Source organism: Petromyzon marinus, chromosome 4 (assembly GCF_048934315.1).
Source record: "Petromyzon marinus isolate PM22_M1 ecotype Great Lakes invasive population chromosome 4, UKy_Petmar_22M1.pri1.0, whole genome shotgun sequence".
Classification (NCBI taxonomy): domain Eukaryota; kingdom Metazoa; phylum Chordata; class Hyperoartia; order Petromyzontiformes; family Petromyzontidae; genus Petromyzon; species Petromyzon marinus.
In genome coordinates this window covers 22,777,128-22,798,399 of record NC_133670.1, presented here as the reverse complement: position 1 = coordinate 22,798,399, position 21,272 = coordinate 22,777,128, and the positions used below count along the sequence as shown (strand labels likewise).

At 44.8% G+C, this 21,272-nt stretch overlaps 1 protein-coding gene across 7 annotated transcripts in view; it reads left to right on the top strand.

Moving 5' to 3' along the window:
- LOC116938011 (tensin-3-like) overlaps positions 1–21,272 on the top strand; it is a 141,426-nt gene that overhangs the window by 64,598 nt on the left and 55,556 nt on the right. For all 7 annotated transcript variants that reach the window (XM_032945227.2, XM_032945234.2, XM_032945222.2 and 4 more), the window contains 9 exons: positions 3,534–3,589; positions 4,999–5,164; positions 6,391–6,441; positions 8,325–8,447; positions 10,046–10,110; positions 12,935–13,018; positions 14,469–14,572; positions 17,768–17,828; positions 19,523–19,604. In XM_032945227.2, coding sequence (XP_032801118.1) covers positions 3,534–3,589; positions 4,999–5,164; positions 6,391–6,441; positions 8,325–8,447; positions 10,046–10,110; positions 12,935–13,018; positions 14,469–14,572; positions 17,768–17,828; positions 19,523–19,604 — 792 coding nt within the window. The remainder of the gene's footprint in view (positions 1–3,533; positions 3,590–4,998; positions 5,165–6,390; positions 6,442–8,324; positions 8,448–10,045; positions 10,111–12,934; positions 13,019–14,468; positions 14,573–17,767; positions 17,829–19,522; positions 19,605–21,272) is intronic.

Below are 21,272 nucleotides of genomic sequence, written 5' to 3'. Positions count from 1 at the left end.
GTTTGCAGCACCGTTCGGAGGCTAATTCCTCGTCTCGGCCATAACCCCCCAGTAAGGCCGTCCCCGCGCAAAACCACGGCAGTAAAGTAGAGTGCCGTTCAGTGAAATGAAAGGCAAGCCTTTAAAGAACAGAGGACATTTTCCAATTTGGACAGATTTACTGCGGTCCCCATTCTTTCCCTGAAGTAACACCTTTCATCTGTGCGTAAGTATCCTGCCAATGGGTCCAGCGAGCTCCAAGTGAGTCTGGATGTGCACGGACAACGTCCAGCTCTTGTCTCCCTGTAATGTTTGTTGAGATGTTTTTCCGACTGAACACATTTTTTTTTATTCCGCACATATGTAATGGGCGACGTTCAAACATCTTGTTTTGCGGGAAAGTCCACGCATCCCAAATAGCCGAACAAGGTATTTAGTATAAAATTAGGCAAGGGAGCCGAACAATGTGTTTTTGATGCACTGCATGTATTGGGCCTATTCTGCCCTTGAACTCAACCGTGGTTCAGAGCCAAAGGCAACTTGACACTTGAGCCTTCCTTCTGCTTCTAACCCTCCCTCATTATCTCCTGCCCTTCTCCTCTGGCCTCTTTCGCTTTAATAGCTCGTTATATTTATTCCGGTCTATTTAAAAGCGGGAAGGAACTCGATGAGGCAACAGTGGCGCCTAGAAAAAGTGTAAGCCGGGCACATTCAAAATCGACCGAATCGCGCGGCGCGAATTTCACGCCGGACACAAAACGCCGCAAAGGAAAACAACAAAGCTTACGGGTAAAATGGTGGCTATAAAACTTTTCCTGCCCTGTTCCGGTCTGCTCGCCCTGGGGCCGTGTCTGTCAGTTGACCCCAGGAGAGGAACTGTATCAGGGACCCAAGTTGACTCAAGAATTTGTGGAATTTGAGAAAAAAAGCCTTCCAACTGACCATGCATTTTGTCTAAACCACTCCATTCCCAGACTCTCCTGCGCTTAAAAAAAAAATGTCTGTCCCCCTGCTGATTTATCCGTTGGACCTTTAAAATCCCCTGATTAATGCCATTCGGCTGCTTTTGAATTCATGCCACTGGGATCTCTAACACTTTGTCTATGCTCTTCCTTGCAATGTGCCTTATAAAATACGTGAATGCACGCTCATGCACAGTCTTAAATTATACCGCTATTCTTTTTTAAGGAAGTGTCGCATTATGTGATTATTAGGCATGATTAGTGAATATTCAGAGGAGACCGGGACAACCATTTTTTACAGTATTTGATGTTGAATTTCATGCCCAGGTATTTCAGCTGCACATCTACTGCTGCCTTTGCAATCTCCCTGTGGCCAATTGCACAAGACTGTTTGTGAATTTCACATAGCTCTCGTTGCGTTTGAGCGACACACGTTAGGGGGATCTCTGCTTACTATGTATCATAGAACCACTCTCTGTACGTTTCAAATTGTTTTGCGTATACCATAGCCTAAATGTTAATACATATAGACAGACCTCATGAATCAGAGATATAAACTGTCGTGCAACTGCAGTGTAAAAATGTTAGCATTAACGTACGTATACTGCTCTGGATTATCTTCTGTCAAAGTGTTCTCATGCACAAATGGGCACCAGCCAATACTCATTTCCATTGTGGTCTTGTTCGAGTGTTGAAAAGCCCGCATACCTACGGCTGTGTTTAGTTTATCAAAGTTCAATGTTGATTTTTCATTCGTGTTGCTCGCCATGTCGTGCTAATTTTAACTTAGCATGGAGAATGATTGGCTGAGCCGAGCGTTACCGAAATGTGAATCAGTGACTGTGATTTGTAGTCTGTTGCTCTATAAAGTGAACTATCCTGACCTGATCTTAATGGGCAAGCAATTAAGATAGCGTGTTTTGGAACTCCACTGGTTTGTTTTACAAAAATATATTAACGACCAACACGCCACTAACATAACACTTAATCACCCTTGAAGAAATATGCAGCAAAAGAAAGCACAAAGCTGGTAACGCTTGCTCAGTAACACAAAGTGAGGGTTGCATTTTTTAGATTAATCATGAACAGTTCTTGGAAGTTGACCGCTGGATTAACTAAGCCTCCTGCCTCTTCCACTGTAAACATAGCGTGTACAAATGCCCCTACTCATGGACCAAAGGTTACATGAATTGGCATTTGCATGTTTTAGAATTCTCTGTTTTTAACGCAGCCATAAATGTGCTGCAGTGAACCCTTAGCCTGAATGGGTAACTGCTAACGATCTCAACAAGAGTGCTAAGTATTACTATGCTAAATTAATTATTAAACCATGGATTTCCTGAGCAATATTGGCAAATAAGAGCAAGCACACACACATAAAAAATGAAGATATCAACAACATGAATGTAAAAAATATATAAACATATGTTTTGTCATTCAGATAACATCTTGCCTTGGTGGCGAGATGTTACATGCCTCGCCTGGTATGCAGGAGGTCGTGGGTTCGATCCCGACCCTGATGCCTGTATAATTGTAGTTTGCATGTGCTCCCCGTGGTTGCGTGGATTTTTTTTCCGGTCCTCCGGTTTTTCCCTCCATATTTAGAATCAACACACGCTTAGAGTAGTTGGCTGCTCTAAATTTCCACGTGATAAGCCACTTCGTTGAGCTATGATTTGTGGCCAGGTCGCTTCTGAAAAAGAGCTATATAGCTCAGTGGGCCTTAGCTGCTAAAATAAAATATAGTTTAGTTTAAAAAGTAAATCATAATAAATCGTTTATTCCTACATGAGGTTTTTCACACAGGACTTATCTGAAAACATCCTCCAGGCGGTGTCCCACATCCCCACACTGTTACGAGAGTGTTTGTTTTCCTAACAAAGCAATATATGTAATTCTCACAGCTTGAATTAAGTTCAAATTTAGTATGATGGATTTTTTTTTGCGTGCAATTATTGGTTGCCAGTCTGAACCCAGTTTGATCACGGTTGACTGCCTGTATTTGAACCCAGCATCTCAGCCATGCCAGCTCAGTGCTCTGATCTCTGAGCCACCTGGCCATTAATTCTTAAATAACCCTGAATCGTGACACTTGATTTAATAATTAATTGGTAGAGTGGATTGATACATGCCTAGCTGACAAGCCCCAGTGGTACTGAATCTCATCTCACTGTTAAGCACGCTGAAGGTCATCCTGACTTTGTCACTCTGTCGCTAGTTTCGTCATCCGTTGTCATCAATGCTCGTGACTGACGCATCTTTCAAAAGTGCCATTTGTTTTCATTCATAGCGGTTATGATGTCCCAGCTACTCACGTTCTCCCTAAACCACGTGTTTCTTCTATTGTATTTTTAAGCTATTCCGAGTGCGCAAATGTGTTGTTTAGCTTTTCAATTTAATAGGGATGATATTGTAGGAAATCCACAGTGGGAAGGAGGGACACGTATCAGCATTGTGGAATTTTCTACCAGTGGATCGCACTATCTCACGCTCGTTCAAGCAAATGGTCAATATGGCTCGACTTTGACTCAGGCAGCATTTTGTCAAATTGTAAAAGTGTGACGGCTGTGTTGTTTTTTTTTTTAAATTCAGACTCCCCAGGCTTCATCGAGCGCCGGGGCCTACGAGCTGGTGAATCTGTCCAAGACGTGAGTGAGGCCACCCACTCCCCACTGCCACTCTCTCCCCACACTGCGTCTCCACCTCCCCTCTTCCTGTTTTCTCAGTAAACTGCACGTCCGTTAACATTTAAGGCACGTTAATTGCAGAGTAGTAGTAAGCTTGCAGTGTACAGCCTACGCTGTGGGTGAGTGGGGCCTGTTGGCTCGTACTGCACAAGCCCCCGCCAAAGGGGAGGCATCGTTTAGAAAGAAGCTCGTTTGTTCAAATGCTTTAAACACGGCCTCAAAGTCTGGTAAAGGCCTCCCTCGGGGTCAGCTTAGGGCATAGAATCAGCCCTCATTGAGAATTTTACAGGTTGGCTTGGCCTCAAATGAGCTAAAATAGTGTCTGTTCGCTCGTTTATATATTGCTCACATTGCCTGCTGTATGGCCTTTGCCTGCAAAAAAAATGACAAGAATGACAACCATCCCTGGGTTCTCACATTCCTCAACATGCACTGCATACGCTCATAGTTTCCAGTTAATTAATACTATGCAGTGTAAATTTAGCATGTGCCAAAGATACGTATACAAATGCCATGTGCAGTGACTCAAATCATCAATGAATGCCAACTAAAAAGTGAGGCAGTGACATTCCTCTGGGTGGGCTGGACAGCAAGGAAGTTGCTGACCTATTCATGAGAAATTTGAGTTTTATCCGATTAAATTAGTTTTTTTTCTTGGGATGATCTCTCACATGCAAGGTACAACAATATTCAAAAGGAACTTTTCTTGTGGAAGTTCCCAAATTGTGCCCTGGTGACTGAGGAGTTTAATGATGCAGGGACTCAAACCTGAAATATTCTTTCTTAAACTCACGATGCACTCATAACATTGCATGTGTTAGAATTTATATTTTAGATTCATGTATGTTGTATGTAATAGGTTCACATTACAGCTACAAGTGATGCTACCATTCACGGAAACGTAAACAATTAAATAATAGATGGTTGAAACTTTAACCGAATTGTGGTGACCCTGAGTTGCGACAATGCATCAAATCACCAGGGAAGGTGAATCGTCTTATCCCTACGATTGACACTGATGGAGATTTCCTTTGGCTGAGAATATAGATGTAATGTGTGACCGATCAAACCCTCCCACGTCGGATAACGATTCCGTGTGCTTTCTTTTTTACACCAATCAGCCCAAACGGGAGCTCTTTCAGATGCGCTTCTACAGCCGTCTGGAACATTCTTCCGATATTATAAAGCAACTGGAGCTATGCACTTCTAAATCTAGATTGAAATCGAATTTATCTAAAACTGCTTTTTATGCTTATTTTTTTTGTCCTTCCCCCGCACCTCCGATAAGCACGGTTGGCTTCGTGTGGTGTGAAATGAGTTCAACAACATACATACATATATAACATAGACTCCATACGCACGTCCTGCAGGGCGCGCGTGGCCGAGATGGAGGCCCCCTTCGAGTTCGACCTGACGTACATCACGGAGCGCATCATCGCCACCACGCTTCCGCCCGGCATCGCAGAGCACGCGCACCAGAGCAGCCTCCGCGACATCGCCGGCATGCTCACCTCCAAGCACGCCGACAAATACCTGGTGGGTTGGTCGTACAAATCACAAAGGTCCCCCGTATGGCTTGAACAGACTCAGACTGTTGGGGCAAGTGCAGTTCGCGAGCACATGTGAAGGCTTGGCACGGCGCACGAGGGGTTCGGTGGCCAGCACCATACCCGGCCGCCTTTGTCTCCCCAGTGGTGACGTTTACACACCGCACCAGGTACTCATTTGAGGCTGAGTCGACCTAGAAGAGGCCCATGACCGGTTCAGATAATTGTCGCTGGTGTTGGCCGTGTGCGGGAATCGAACTCGGGTCACCGGGCTCGTAGCGCAGCGTGCGAATCGCGACACTGCCGCATGCTCACACGCGCTCACGAGAATTGAAACGCGACCAAAGACAACACCGTTACGTGTGCCGCATCTCAGACGTTAGGCAAGGTTAGAGTGTGGGCGGTGCTCGCATCGGTGACTACTGCGCACAAAACAGGTGTTGTAGGCTGTTGAAGGCCTTATCCAGCAGTGGATTTGACAGAAATGGATTGACAGTAGGTCCGCACATGTGCACATGTACATCCTCTGGATCGCTCCAGCAGGAAGCAAAGCACTCACTAACGGAAGGACTTAAACATCCCAATGCAGGACCTTCTTGATAAAGTGTCCTGAGGTTCATTGAGGCATTCCTGAAGGATTGTCGTTTTTGGCATGAATCAACTTGCATTCAACGGGCACAGCCCCGCACACTTACACAGAGATGCCTGTAATCCCAAAGATTGGTGGATAATGCACTGATGGAGCCTGCACGATACACCACCCAGCAGGGCAATAGATGTCTCTAGGAAGCAGTCTAACAAGGTTGGTTTCTCATGAAGGCGATGTGTTTGGATATTTGTGTTATGCTAGTTACTGCAATTTCCTCCCACATGCACGAGTAATCAAAATGTATTGAGACTTAATGTGTTTTTCCCTGTTGAACAAATAAATTATTGGTATATGGGGGATACTGTAAAAGTCCGTGGTCCACATTCCATAGGTTTGGTGCGCCCACATATAAATGCCACATTCATTCTGCACAAGCAGCGAGTGTTCACTGGTGTAAATCCACAAACAATGCTAAAGCATGCGGTATATTTGTATATGCGTACAAATTCTTGGACGTGTTTTTGTGCCAGTTCTTTTTTTTTACATGTATCTGAATTATTTTATGAAATTTTAATGCATGGAAAAGCGTATCCAGTATGTTAATTGTGCTTGTCTTGCATTTGCAGATCATTAACCTTTCCGGAAGGCGGAATGAGATGCTGCAACTCAACCCACAGGTGTGTTCAGGTGGTCACGCGCTCACAAGCGCACACTACTCATTGTATGCGTATGCTGTAAATAACATGTGCCAACAAAATACGAAGGAAAAGAAAAGCAACATTGATGCGCATACGACTAAACACAAAGATGGCTCATTTAGTCTCACAGACTCTTGGGGAAAGTGCTGTTAGCAAGCCCCTGGCTAAGACTGGCATGGCACAAAGGATCTGTGAGACCAACACCATGATTATTACTACTGGTGTATTCACCGTAAAAAATTTACCCGCCATCTGCTTCACAGTGGACGTTAAAGATCCAGTGTCGTCATTCACACGAGTAAGCAATCGTGGTCAGGGTGTCATTGTCTAAATAAAATAAAATACCTACATATTTCTAAATTGGGATTGTACACATCATTCATTAGTCCCTACTGCGAACACTTTGCAGAACCCTCCTGACAAAGATTCATGAGACTGCTGGGTAACCAAGTGGTGATAATAAAAATAATAAAAGCTTTGCCTCCACAGTGCTGACGTGTACGCACCACACCAGGTTAAGTTAATCTACAGGAGACTCTGAAGTAGGGATAGGTTGAGATGCTACTTTTCGCCGATGTCGTACATGGCCATGAAACAAATCGAGGTCGCCTGGGATTGTAGCGTATTGTGCAAATCTACGTGGCACCCTCATAACCACACACAAAAAAGCATACAATTAGTCGCATGCATACACTCTCACCAAATTCATTAACATACATTGCTACAAATATAATTGTTCACATCTAGGACCTAACCTCAATATATCTTAATTATGCTTAAATGCCATGAGGCAAAGGGGAGATGCATCTTTACCCCATTTGAGACACTGATGGGAAACAGCCTTGGAATGTGACATTCCAGGACCTTTCCCGGTGTGTTTTCCATTGCCCTCCATACCCATCCACAGTCGCGTTTAGCTGTGGGGATTACCAGAAGACTTATTTCAGCAGTTCACGTTAACCTATTATTTTGATAGCGTTTGTGACAAAGCAATGGAACGGTACACATGTACAGAGACAAATATCCACCAAATAGCCTCTTGGGCAAGTGCAGTTAGCGAACGCCTCTGAAGGCCGCCACGGCACACGAGGGGTTCGGTGGCCATCACAATGCTTGGCCGCGTTTGGTCTCCCTGGCGCTGATGTTTACACGCCACACGAGCTACTTATTTGAGGCTGCGTCGTATTGAGGGGATGGTCCAGCACCGGTTCAGATATTCACCACTGTTATTGGTCATGAGCGGGAATCGAACGCGGGTCACCGGGTTTGTAGTGCGGTGCACTAACCACCGTGCCATTGCTTCCCACACACATTTTTAACACACACACACAACCTTATTGATGCGCCATCATCATCACCACATGATATGAATACAAAAGCCTCACTCGAGGACAAGGTGGTTAGGGTACCACTGTAAAAAAAAAAGCTGCGGGGCAAAGGTAAACATGCATTGCACCACACGTGTTACCTTGACAAGCAAAAACAACCAATCAATCATGTTGTGCCAAATGAGGTGCGAGTGAGAGAAATAAAAATTAGTTGAAAATAAATGTTTCCAATGTCGTCGATGAATTGCTCTGTACAAATGGGGAAACCACAGTGAGTGGATAACTACCAACTCTTTTCAAGGCAACTGGTGAGTGTAGAAGAGTAGCCCACCAAAGATAATCTCGAGTGGATCTCCAGAGACCCTTCCACCAGCAGTGGCATGAGCAAGTAATTGCAGGGCTGCACCGTTGCCTTCAGCTATTCGGTACCATTGAGATGATATGCTTGCTTCGACGAGTGGTTTACTTTTGATGTAAAAGCTGCCTGGGGCTGTGCATGTTTTCTGGGGAGTAACGATGTGGCGTGGCGTGCAGGTGTTGGATTTTGGCTGGCCATCGCGCCACGCGCCTCACCTGGACACGCTGTGTAGCATCTGCAAGGCCATCGACTCCTGGCTCAACTCACACCCCCTGCATGTCGCTGTGCTTCACTGTGCGGTCAGCAGGGCAAAGGGTCTATAGGGTTCAGGGGTGACTCACAATTCAATATTCACAAAGGGGCGTTTTCAGGTGTGCAGTGGCTGTGTGAGCAAGCCTGGTCAACGGTCAGTATTGCATCTGTGATAGTCCATAAAAGCCACAATCGGTTCGGGACCTGTATAACTATTTCACCAAAGACAGGATTGGTATCAAGACCTCTATGTAAACCAATCAAAGGCATGGTTACCAGGAACTGTGATATCAATGTATCAGCACACACAGTACTGCTTCAGCAAATTGTATTATTAAGAAAAAATCGAGATGTAAAGAGTGGAAATTAAAATTCGAAAGAAATATATCGGTATTTTGGCCAACTGGCCTAAAAACATAGTTTTTGTTACTTTTCGTTATACACAAGACATAAATAATAATAACGACATACACGTGTGCAAATTGTTTATGTAGAGTGCTTCTGAAAAAAATGGAAAAAGGAAATTGCAGAATGTTAGAACATTGCTGCGTAAACAAACAGGAACACGGAAATAATTACCGCCCAATGCTGATGGAGGCATCAGCCTTCCAGCACTCGTGGTTCCATAATGACTCAAAAAATCCCACTCGTCAGGATTTGCAAGCCTAGAAGGGGCTCGCGTTGGCGTTAAGAGCACAGGGTCACTTAGGGTGTTGTTACTTCAGGCCTATGGATTTGGTTTTTATTTTTACACTTTCAAATTTACAAGAAGCCCAGTTTAGTGGTGAAATTCACTGAGCCAGAAATGCTTGGCAGCACACATCTTCAAGTTGCCAGCTCTCCAAGGTCTGGGCTGATTATGTGCTAATTAATGGAAATTATATCATCTTATTCAATCATATAACTCCTTGGACATATCTAAAGTAGTTACCTTGAAGCAATAGGCCTCATTCAAAACGCGAATGTTTCACAAATTGAAATGTTCACAAATTGAAATGTTTAACAATGTAATTTTGACATGTACCGGTTTTTTTTGCACCTTGCGTGTTTTCGATGACGAATATGCAGACTTGGAGTGGAAAGTGAGCCTCTTAGTAAATCATAGAAGCACAAAAGCTGATAAACTTCTGTTATGTCAGTTTTACAGCGATCGTGCATCCGTGGAGCACTGTAGTGTGTCTGGAAGTCAGAACTCAGGATGGCAGCATCACTGACAAATGCCATTCTGGTGCTGCCACCTTCACATTATAAAAAAAAACACAACCCTAACCTGGCACATCTGCCAACCAGTGCTCTTTTCCATGGGTCACCGTGACCATTTTGATGCCCTCTGAGTTATGACCCTTGAGCCACGTACCATTTACCAGCCCCAGGTTTTTTTCCGAAGCTGTAGCGAATTTGCTGGTAATTCTCTCTCTCGGGCACATGTTAGCAATCGTCTCCAGAGCATGTGTTATTGTCCCTTACACACGTTTTCTCTCTCTGGGGTTTGACACTGAAAAATCGGATAATGCAAGGACGTTGTGTAAATCAGATGTGGAATGTGTGTGGCATACATGTGCAGTACATGTTAGGTATGTTGGGCTCCTCTGTTGTCTCTGGCCGCTGTTTCTAAATTGTTCCTTTTCTTTTTGCTCCTCTTCAGGGTAACAGCGGGAGTGCCGGTGTTGTTATCGCTGCCTTTATGCACTACAGTGCCATCTGTGCCAGGTGTGTGCACTGACATATTGTGTGTTCATCGCCACATTGTGTCTGCCTGCATGTATGTATGTATGCAAGAGACGGTTTGTGTGCGTTAACAAATGTTTGATATCAGAAATGTTTAAAATACACGATTAAATGTGCTTCTGAACTCTTCAGAAACACAAAGGATTCGTTTTCTTCTGTTTATTTAGCGCTTAAATATTACGGCATTGTAAAGTGCATTTTAAATCATAAACTAGGAAAGCATGAAGTCACTTGGGGGGAAAAAATGTATGAAAGATAGAAGATATTTTTTTTAACAAGTAACACTGAGGCATAAAAGATCACCGAGTCAAGGCCATCCCAGACCCAGGGATAAACAATGGCCCACGCCCACGAGGGTACACACAGCCACTGAGAATCCCAGAATCAGCAGAGTGCAAGGGAAAAACGATGGGACGAAATGGCCACCATTCTGACACCATCCAATCGCCACCACCGATCCCCACTCACCACCAAACCGCACCACCTTTGGCAAGGCAGTGACAAGGCCCCGTGAGAGATGATATAACACTGTAATACCATAGATGCAAGGCCCCAGGAGAGACCTCAAGCCACAAATGTTGGAGCAGAAAGGCCCAGAAATGCAGCAAGGCTAAGTGAGTGCCCAAGCATTGTTAGTTACCTCTCAGAATGAGACACGACGGAGGAGGTAAGGTCGGAGAGGCCAGGAGTGGGCCAAGAGGTTGAACAGCCAAGCCGGCCCAAAACATAGGTACAAATAACAACAGTAAAATAATAAAACTAGCTTTTAAAAGGTCTCAGACCTGCTTCTTCCAGCTAGTTTCAGTTGAAAGGGATTTTTTTTTACCATGTCACCTTTGTGATAAGGTAGACAGATAATGGTGGCCAATAATTGTGAGCAAAGAGCATATAACATGAGAGGTCAAGCCTTTGTAGACACTTCTTAGAATTGGTTCCTGACAATTTACAAAGCAACAACATTTAACAAAATTACCGTCACTCTTAGACCCTCCCCACAACCTCTGACCAACCTCTCAGAACCTACTGAGTGTCAAGCAGAACGCAATTAGAAAACATGAACACTCACCAGAGCAAATGTCAGATCCACTCGTGTTTTGTTAAATGCCGCAATGTACAGTGAGGGAAAACACGTCCTTATATCAGTTTAACACGTAGGCTTTCGCGACCAATATTATTCATAATAAAGGTTTTTGGGTTAGATCGCGTTATTTATAAATGTGTCGTAACCCTCCACCACCCGACACGGCCAATCAGCAAAAAATGTGTCACGTTTACAAAGGACAAATAGTTCACTACTTTAGCCCACCGGTGTGTTGAAGAGTGAATCAACATCATTTAAAATTTGAGTACGACGTTTCGCTGGTAATGACATCCAGCATCATCGGGCAATTCGCCAGAATGGTAAAGCCCTCACTTGCTCCCGGTCTTAAATAGAGCAGCAGGGTGACGTCATCATTTAACGTATCAGGGGCAGCGATTCATGGGTGACCAAGAGATGTTATCTCAATTTCAACAAGTCTATACATTTAACCAGATTTTAAAGAAGCTTATACATTTATGACGTTTTACTCTTGAAAATCAATGGCTAGGTATTTTATTATATTATTGTTATTCTTTGAAAGTACTGTATTAATTTTAATTGTGCAGCTTAGTCTATCTTGCAGTACTGACGTATTTCCAGGTGACTAGTTTGAATCATATCAGTGATCAACACCTCCATACACAACCTTATCGGTTGACATACATGTTTCATGTTATCCCGGCAATTCTATATCTTTCTTTTATATATTATATATATGAAAAAAATCACTGCGTTCATTTAATATTTTGTCCAAATTTTAACTGCCTCAATAATGACAACGGGTGCCTGATTAGGGTCCACCACTTCTTTGTCTCATACTTCATTGGCTCTTCGTGTGACAGTCACCGCATCGCGCGGCGCTTTCAGGTGCGCTTCTGCGGCCGTCTGGAACGCTCTTCCTTCCGATTGAAAACGTAATTTCTTTAGAACTGCGTTTTGTGTTAAGTTTGTTGTCCTTCCACCCGCACCTCCGATTAGCGCGAACGAAGTTCAACATACATACATATATATGATGCTGTTTGCTCATAATGGTTGGACACAACTATCCGAATATAAATCAGTGAAACAACGAATGACATTCCCTTTACTCTTTCACAAAGGTGGATGGGTCAATAGTCGCACCCACCAAAACTCGTCTGGGGCGAAAATGTTATTTCTCCGAAGTACCCAGAAGTAAATGTTTGTCACACTCATTTGCTTCACCCCGTTGTGTCTGTGTAGCTAGCTCCTAATAATATCTCAGCAATTCGACACTGGCCGCACACGTGTATTGGAACGCGAGTGCATGCCACACAGTGCATGCTATGACTATGAATGATGTGTACATGTCAATGGATGTGTGCGCGTGTAGGGATTGCATTTTATGCAAGTATGTAGTATGTAGGTTTGTGTATGTGCAAGTGTATATTTAAAAATAACCATGATCACGTGTGTATGTGTGTATAAGCGTTCGTTTATAGGGAGTTCATGGCTAACACTGGTTACAGTTATCTGAAACGGTCCTGGGCCTCCCCTGGATCGACTCAGCCGCAAATGAGTACCTGGTGCGATGTGTAAACATCATCACAAGGGAGACAAAGGCGGCTAGGTGTGGTACTGGCCACCCACCGCCTCGTGTGCCGTGATGGCCTTCATAGGTGCTCGCTAACAACACTTGCCCCAACAGTCTGTGAAGGCTATAAGGGGTCATCTTTGTCTTTGTTTTCGTGTGTGCGTGTGCCACAGTGCGGATCAGGCTCTGGACAGATTTGCCATGAAGAGGTTTTACGTGGAAAAGTTTGCGTCACTCACCCAACCCTCACAGCAACGGTAAAGCACACGGCCGATGATTGACAACAGTCAGCACATAGCATACGGGCACGTAGCATGCACTTTACAAAATGTAAATGTCAAAACTACGTGCTGAATGAATAGAGATTACTGTATTTGACACATCATTCTGATGGTCTCCGGGTTTTCAAACACCATCTTTTGGAGATTTAAAATAGGAATTTAATCGCGAGTACTTCACCAGGAACATTTTAAATACATGAAATAACACGGCAACATTTCAACGTTCCATGATATGAAGTGATCTGCTGTCAATATCACCACTGAGCCTTTAAGCCACCGCAAGTTATAACCGCAGAGGAACTGTGACAATGAAATGTTGTGCTGCCCACTGCATGGTTTTATAAGACAAGGTCAGCGTCAGGTGACTGGGGTCACTTCGGGGCCACATAAAAAGCTTTAAGAGGTCATTTGGGGTCACTTTGAAGGCGTTCCGTGTAGGAGCTGCCCCTCTACTGGAATGTGCATCCAGGGGTAGATCGAGTCCAGCTGCAGGGATGAGCACATAAATCTGTATTCACGCTGATATATTCACATGAAATAAGGATATCTGTTCACTTTATTTATTGAGGCAAAGGGGGACAGCAAGATACGACATTTGAGTTTTACCAGCAATCATGGTATTTTCTTTATTTAAGACAATTTTTTTACATTGCCGCACCCCTGGCAAACTTTATTTTTTTTTCTTCTGTAGAAAAACCGAATCTTATCTCTGTGATCAAACATTGTAATTTTATGGCACTGGAATCCCTAATAAAAGGCAAAGAGTCGAATAAACTTTCACAAATATGCACTTTGTAAAGTAGCATCGGTGTAGGCTGAATGTGACACCCTGGGATTTCTACACTGTGCAGGCTTCAAATGTGGCCTTGTGGTGGTGAACATCCCTTGTGACAGGGCCGTGAATTCAATTCGCACGAACAAAGTCCGCTTGTTCCCATTATTGTGACGATTCATCTCACCAAACTTCATTCAGAAACAATGAATGGAAGTGAATCAGGGTACACTGCTTAGAACGCACACATTTCATATTTTCCTGATTAGCTCTAGGGATGTAGTGGCGCAGAGCCTGACATTGTCAAATGCAGGCTTGTAGACGATGAAGGGTAGACTACATCAGGGTGCCGTTAATTCTGCTGCAATTAATGTAAATTTTCACTCACATTTGTGAGAATGAGCGATTACACATTATAACTATTTCTACTGATAATTTAACAGCTGCTGTCATTTTGGGTTTCATTAACCACACACTGTGTAATACAGTACATTTAAAATATTGCAACATAACTAAAGACTTTAAAACACACATAGCCGAAACCCACATTTTGACACTATAGCTTTCAGCCTAATATGAGTTCCTTGCTATGTGGTGCTCATTAAAGGCCCCTTGGCACTCTTTGCAATTAACGCTGTTGTCGCTGCTGTGTAGGTACGTGTATTATTTCAACGGCCTACTGTCAGGTTCCATCAAGATGAACAGTGCCCCTGTGTACCTCTCCCACATCCTCCTTCATGGTGCATGGGGTCCCCCAGGTCTGGAACACACGCACACACGTGCACACATCCACGCATCTGCACACACACACACACGTGCACGCGCGCACGCACACACTCCACAACCACATGTGCAGGCACACATGCGCGGACATTCACACGTGCACATAAACGCGCATACATATCTACGCACACATGCACGCACATGCGTACATATTAGTATTTAGTACACACAGTCATGTGTGCCCCCATGCATACGCATGTCGCACAGAGAAGTAATCATTTGCTATATCTCATATCATGTCTACAGTGTCACATGCAAAGTGGAGCACATATTTACCTGCGAATGTAATTACACGCATGAGTATACAAGTACACATGTATACACACAGCTTTACCAACAACTCTCAACAGCCAAGTTTCTCTCCTCATGCGTGCACTTCTTTTGAAGCGTGAGGCTGGCCTCACGCTTATGAGCATTGCAACAAATGTGGCAAAAATTGTGTGCAGTACTATTGGTGCGCCCTAAAAATACATAACTTCATTTAAAAATAAAACACCCAGCAGACTTACCGTGAGGGTGCAGTGAGCGCTGCAGTGGGCATCTGCTGTAGAAACTCGTGACGCTCAAGCGAAGACGCAATTGGTGTGTTCGACCTCGCCCAGCTTGTATTGGAAACATGCGTCCACTGCTTCACGATCATCGCCACTTGTCTGGGTCAGCTGTGCTGCACTGTGAGGTGGGCGTTGTTGCCCACCGGAATTGTCTCGGCTTTTATTCTTTTGGAGAGAAGCTAAGAGTGACCGATTCACGAGTTCATACATTCCATCGTTTTGTGGTGCCGGTATCGCAACCGCGTAGAGATCTGGAGTGCTGCTTGGGTGTTCGCCTTTCTAGGCCAACGTGGCTTGATTGTCATTCGTGTGTTACATCTATCGGTTCAGCACATTTATAATGCTCATCATCATTCGGTGATCTATCTAGTCATAGTGATCAATCTACTGGTTGATTGAGCATCCCCAAGTCTTTGCCATCTCCGATGGGCCTGTGATAGAATAGTCCGTCGAGCAACTGCGCTTAAGGTGATTTCACTCTTTCTTCTCAATGGATGGTCTCTGAGACTTGTTTATTCAGATGGCTGCAGTTCCTTATTTCGTCTCGACCACGAGCAATCATCTCTTATACTTATAAAAACGTGTCCTGCCCAAGCCCACTTACTTTCCTTAAGAATCTCAGTATCATGGCCTTAATTTGAATATGTTCTCCTGGCCATGATTTGAAATCACTTGTTTTGCTTTCTGTGGCTGAACTTAAAAAGAAAACAATGTGCACCTCTCCATTTTTTTGTTTGTTAACATTTCAGATTTTGTTCTATTTTCTTTGTGCATATCGATGTTTCGGATCCATGTGTAATCATAGGGAATAATCGCTGATTTGAATGGTATTCCTTTGGTTATGTTGGTACGTGAGAATAAAAATGATTGAGTAAAGAGCTGGACGAGAGCAGATTGCAGTGCTTTTGGAAAGCTGAACTTGAGAATGAACGTGGATTTGTAAATGGCTTCTCATATAGGCAATGATGATGCAATGGAAATTAAGTTTAATACCAGCCTTACGGTGCACCAACTGAATACCATCAAATATTGGCCTCACAACGGAACGTGCAGGTGCTCCAGTTGCAGTTTTTGGTTGCCACAATTTAAAAGCACCTCACTCCAATAAAATGCTCATTGAAATGGGGCAGCTCATGTAACGCACATCCACTTCAATGAAGGGCCTTAAGTGGATGATGTTTATGTAATGCACAGTATTTCAATGAATCTCCGAGCAGTGTTACAATGCCATATATCCTTTCGGCACACTTCAATATTTAGACTGCATTAATTATTCACATGCTTAAATTCAAATAGTTTTTTGTTGTTGTAAATGCAGCATTTATTTTGGGTCACCACCCGTGGTTTTAGGTCTTACATCAACCCTCCTCTTTGTTAACAACATGGACTTACAGACAACAGCCTTCTCTGGATGTGGTACTTAAGACCCCGATGGCAAAGGCTTTTCCTAGCATCTTGTACTAGTTATAAACTCATCATCGCCAGCGATGGAAACGTAAGGCTGTTCTGCCAAAGGTCTTTGGCCAACTGGGCCCTATACTTTGAAAACCTGTGATTGTTTATAAGCCCAGATTGGATACTCGGTCGGTAAAATAAGTGTGCACAAGGAAGGGATGTGCGAGTACTACAAAGAACAAGCCCTTTTATTAATTCCCTGCAATAATAAATAAAAAAATCCGTTTATCTTGGGGAGGGTGTTGGTGCGTGGTCCGTGTGTGCGTGTTCCAGTGAATGGCAATCTAATTTTCCTCCAGTGAGTAATTGGCTGGAAAAAATGTACCAATCGCTGGGTATATGCCATGTGTTGATTAGAAAAATCAGTTTTTCATGGCAGAAAATTCGTGGAATGCAGGTTTTGGAGATTCAATATTGTTTCTTAATTTATGTTTATATTAATAATAGTATATTACATTTAAATGCTTATTAAAATACAAATGAGTGGCACGCTGTGTCTACGTCATTTAGTGTGGTGCCCACTGTGAAAGAAACTTGAATTATATTATTAAAGTAAACCATGACGTTGCCAACTATGAAGCAATACATTTTGATAAAAAAAGGTTATTTAGTGGACCACATTTTAAAACGAAAAGAAATAAATCCTGAGTTAAAGTAAATTAAAAGTTTAAAGTAAGAAAAGTCACAAAAACACATCATAATGTGGGTAAAGAGAAATAAGAACAACATCACGAAAACAAACTTGCCGTAATTAAAACTACGTGGAAATAGGAGATGTGTGATGTAATGCGATTTGATGAATTGCCATGATTCGGGCTCACGTTTTCGAATGAATAAACCTTCCTTGTTTTTTTTTGTGTTGGGGCAAATATAGCTCCCGCCAGTGGTTGCAGGGGTCAGGTGAACCCATGACATGCAACGAATCGAAAACAATCAGTTCATACACGAACGACACAATGCACGTATCGTGAGCATAAGAATCAATTCTAGTCAATGAATCGGTGCCATATTGCGTGCCTGGCATGCACCATGGGACATATGCCGCATGCTGCATGCCTAATTGGATTTGTAATGTGGAAAATGCCATGTGCTGTGTATACGCATTGTTAACAGGTTTCTTCTGTTTTGTGCTGCACGCACTGCCCGTGCGTGTGCGGTGTGCAGGTGGGCGCGTTTTCCTGCGCGTGTACCAGGGGCTGCACCTGTACTACACCTCACCTGTGTAGTGAGTACCTTCATGCGAACCCACACAGACAGACAGCCACAGACAGCCAGCCACAGACAGCCAGCCACAGACAGACAGCCATGAACAGCCAAGCACAAACAGCCAGGCACAGACAGCCAGCCACAGACAGACAGCCACAGACAGCCAGCCACAGACAGCCAGCCACAGACAGCCACAGACAGCCAGGCACAGACAGACAGCCACAGACAGCCAGCCACAGACAGCCAGGCAAAGGCAGCCAGCCACAGACAGCCACAGACAGCCAGGCACAGCCAGCCACAGACAGCCAGCCACAGACAGCCAGCTACAGACAGCCAGCCACAGACAGCCACAGACAGCCAGGCACAGACAGCCATAGACAGCCAGGCACAGACAGCCAGCCACAGACAGACAGCCACAGACAGACAGCCACAGACAGCCACAGACAGATAGCCACAGACAGCCAGCCACAGACAGCCAGCCACAGACAGCCAGGCATAGGACAGACAGCCACAGACAGCCAGCCACAGACAGCCAGCCACAGACAGCCAAGCACAGACAGCCACAGACAGCCAGCCACAGACAGCCAGCCATAGACAGCCACAGACAGACAGCCACAGACAGCCACAGACAGCCAGCCACAGACAGCCAGGCACAGACAGCCAAGCACAGACAGCCAGCCACAGACAGCCAGCCACAGACAGCCAGGCACAGACAACCACAGACAGACAGCCACAGACAGCCACAGACAGCCAGCCACAGACAGCCACAGACAGCCAGCCACAGACAGACAGCCAGGTACAGACAGCCAGGCACAGACAGCCACAGACAGCCAGCCACAGACAGCCACAGACAGCCACAGACAGCCAGCCACAGACAGACAGCCAGGTACAGCCAGCCACAGACAGCCAGCCACAGACAGCCACAGACAGCCAGGCACAGACAGACAGCCACAGACAGCCAGCCACAGACAGCCAGGCAAAGACAGCCAGCCACAGACAGCCACAGACAGACAGCCACAGACAGCCAGGCAAAGACAGCCAGCCACAGACAGCCAGCCACAGACAGCCAGCCACAGACAGCCAGGCAAAGACATAGATAGCCACACACAGGTGACGGCTGAGCACTAATCACCAACGATGCGGCACATAAAGCTCCTACTTATTCTGTCTTTCAGTTTCAATCATATGAGTGCACGTTGAGATATCTCTAAATAAGGTATACTTGAGCGGCAATCTAAACATTTATTATTAGCAATATTAATTTGTACACGAGTTCAAAGTATTGCATTAGATTTGGAAAACAAAACCACAACGAATGACTGTGGAATATTCTTAAAAAGTGTCACTGGGCCTCGAGTGTCTACTTTACAATAGATGACAAACTGTTAACATTCCACTCCTTACCAATTACTACGTGGCCTGGGAGAATCACTCGACATCGTGCCGACTACGTCAACAATCTGCAGCTTGCCTCAGCAAGACATCCTTCAACTGCCAGTGCCGACGAGGAGCCACACATCTTCAGCGTACGAGCGGAGGGACGGAATGTCACCGCCATGTGCTGTGCGTCTCGCCTATGCCTTGACGTGCGCTCTCCTCACTCTAACCACCTTCGCCCCCACTCCTTCTCTCCCCCCACCCTCTCCCTGCACAACGCCCCCCCCCCTCTGTCTTACCCATCCGTGCATCCTCCCTTACCCCTGGCGTCGTCAGCACGGTCCGCGCGGAGGTGCGTGACGGAGCCCCGCTGTGCGTGAACCTCTCCCCGGGAGTGGTGCTCAAGGGCGACATCCTGGTGCGTGCGTCTCACGCTCACTGCCGTCGCCTCTCCCGTAGTAGTGTGCTGACTGCGGTCGTCCAGGGCAGACCCATGCAGCACGTATACGACGCAGCGTCCAGATCCACGTAAACAAAAAAAAAACGAAGGAGACATCACAGCGAAAGAAGAAGTAGGCTGTTGTCGGTCCTGGGAAGAGGCAAATCTGGCAGCAGTGCTGGGGCCGGGATCAGCCCAGCCCCCGGCAAACAACTCTAGTGAAGTCCTAATGAATCAAACTGCGGATCGATATAATAATGCCTCACTCAATTAAATGTTTTCTCACTTTATTACTTTTATATATGAAGGATTATTCCACTGGGTGGTGCTGCAGCAGTAAGCTTCGCTCACAACTGGAAGGTCGTGAGCTGGAGTATCGGACGCTGCCCGTTATCACTATCAGGTTGAGAACAACAAAAATGAGCACCACTTTGTGGGGAGTTGATAGTATGGCTGCCCTATAAGAAAGACTGGGCCTTGCCATAGCATCGTGGAGTTTCCGCTACTTTCTCAGAGCGACCAAAAATATTAGCACTGCCCCATCTTTATTTGAGCAGCGGGTCCACTGCCTTCTGTTTTGTTTTACAGTGGGAATTATTATCTGGCCTCGCTACAATAACCAACCCACACTGACCAGCGTGGTGAAGTATGGTCTAACAAGCCTCATAACTGCCATGGAGTCAGGAGGCCGTCAGCCAGAAGTAGTTTGACATTTGGCAGTAAATTGTTATTTCTACATTCATGAAAGGTTGAAAAATCTCTACAAGCACGTTCTCATACTCCTCAGAGATATTAAATTTGACAGCATAAGACACACATTCTGATCATACCTCACCCCCTACCCGATATTCATCAGCTTGCTAACAGGTAGGAACTCACCCTTTAATAAAATACATCGTTGGCGAGTGTTATATATTCTTGATTCTTGCAGCTTTGGTGACTACTGTGACACTAGCTAATAGGCCACATTTAGAGGACCGACAATAACTAATTACGTGTGATGTGATGTTCCGGTTACAGTTATGTACGTTATTAAATAAAATAAGCACGTGGCCTCATACGTGACTTGAGTGCCCTTCCTTATAAACACCCAGCCCTGACACTGCCCGCAAGTCCACTCCGGCTCATGTGAGTTATTCTGGTTGTAAAAAAAAACCCCAACACAAATCTGCTCCTGTTCAATCCAATCCATCAAGGTAGCCGTGACTTCTTACAGATCACCTGCAGTGGGAAACTGTTATCGTAAACAGTTGGAGATTGAGGTTGTAGAGTTATTGCATGGTAAGTCAAAAGTTAAAGTGGTTTCCTGCTCAACTGAGCAAAGTACAGCACTCCATATCTTGTATGCAGCCCTGAACCAGCGGTGGAAATTCACGTGCATTATGATGCCGATATAAGTAGTGATTCCATTAATCTCTTGCATGGCTGAATTTGACTCATCTTGAGATAATTAATGGGCCCTGACCTCTGGTTAGAGTACGCTTGTTTTGCAAGCTGACCCCTGCCCTCCTATGCCACGGATACATCTTTACTTTTTTAGGCTCGTTGAGGATATGAAAAGGAGTGATTGAGTGAGTGAGTATGCGAGTGTGGGTTGGGTGGGTGTACAGATGTAACAGGTGAGTGAGTGGGTGGGTAAACAAGCAA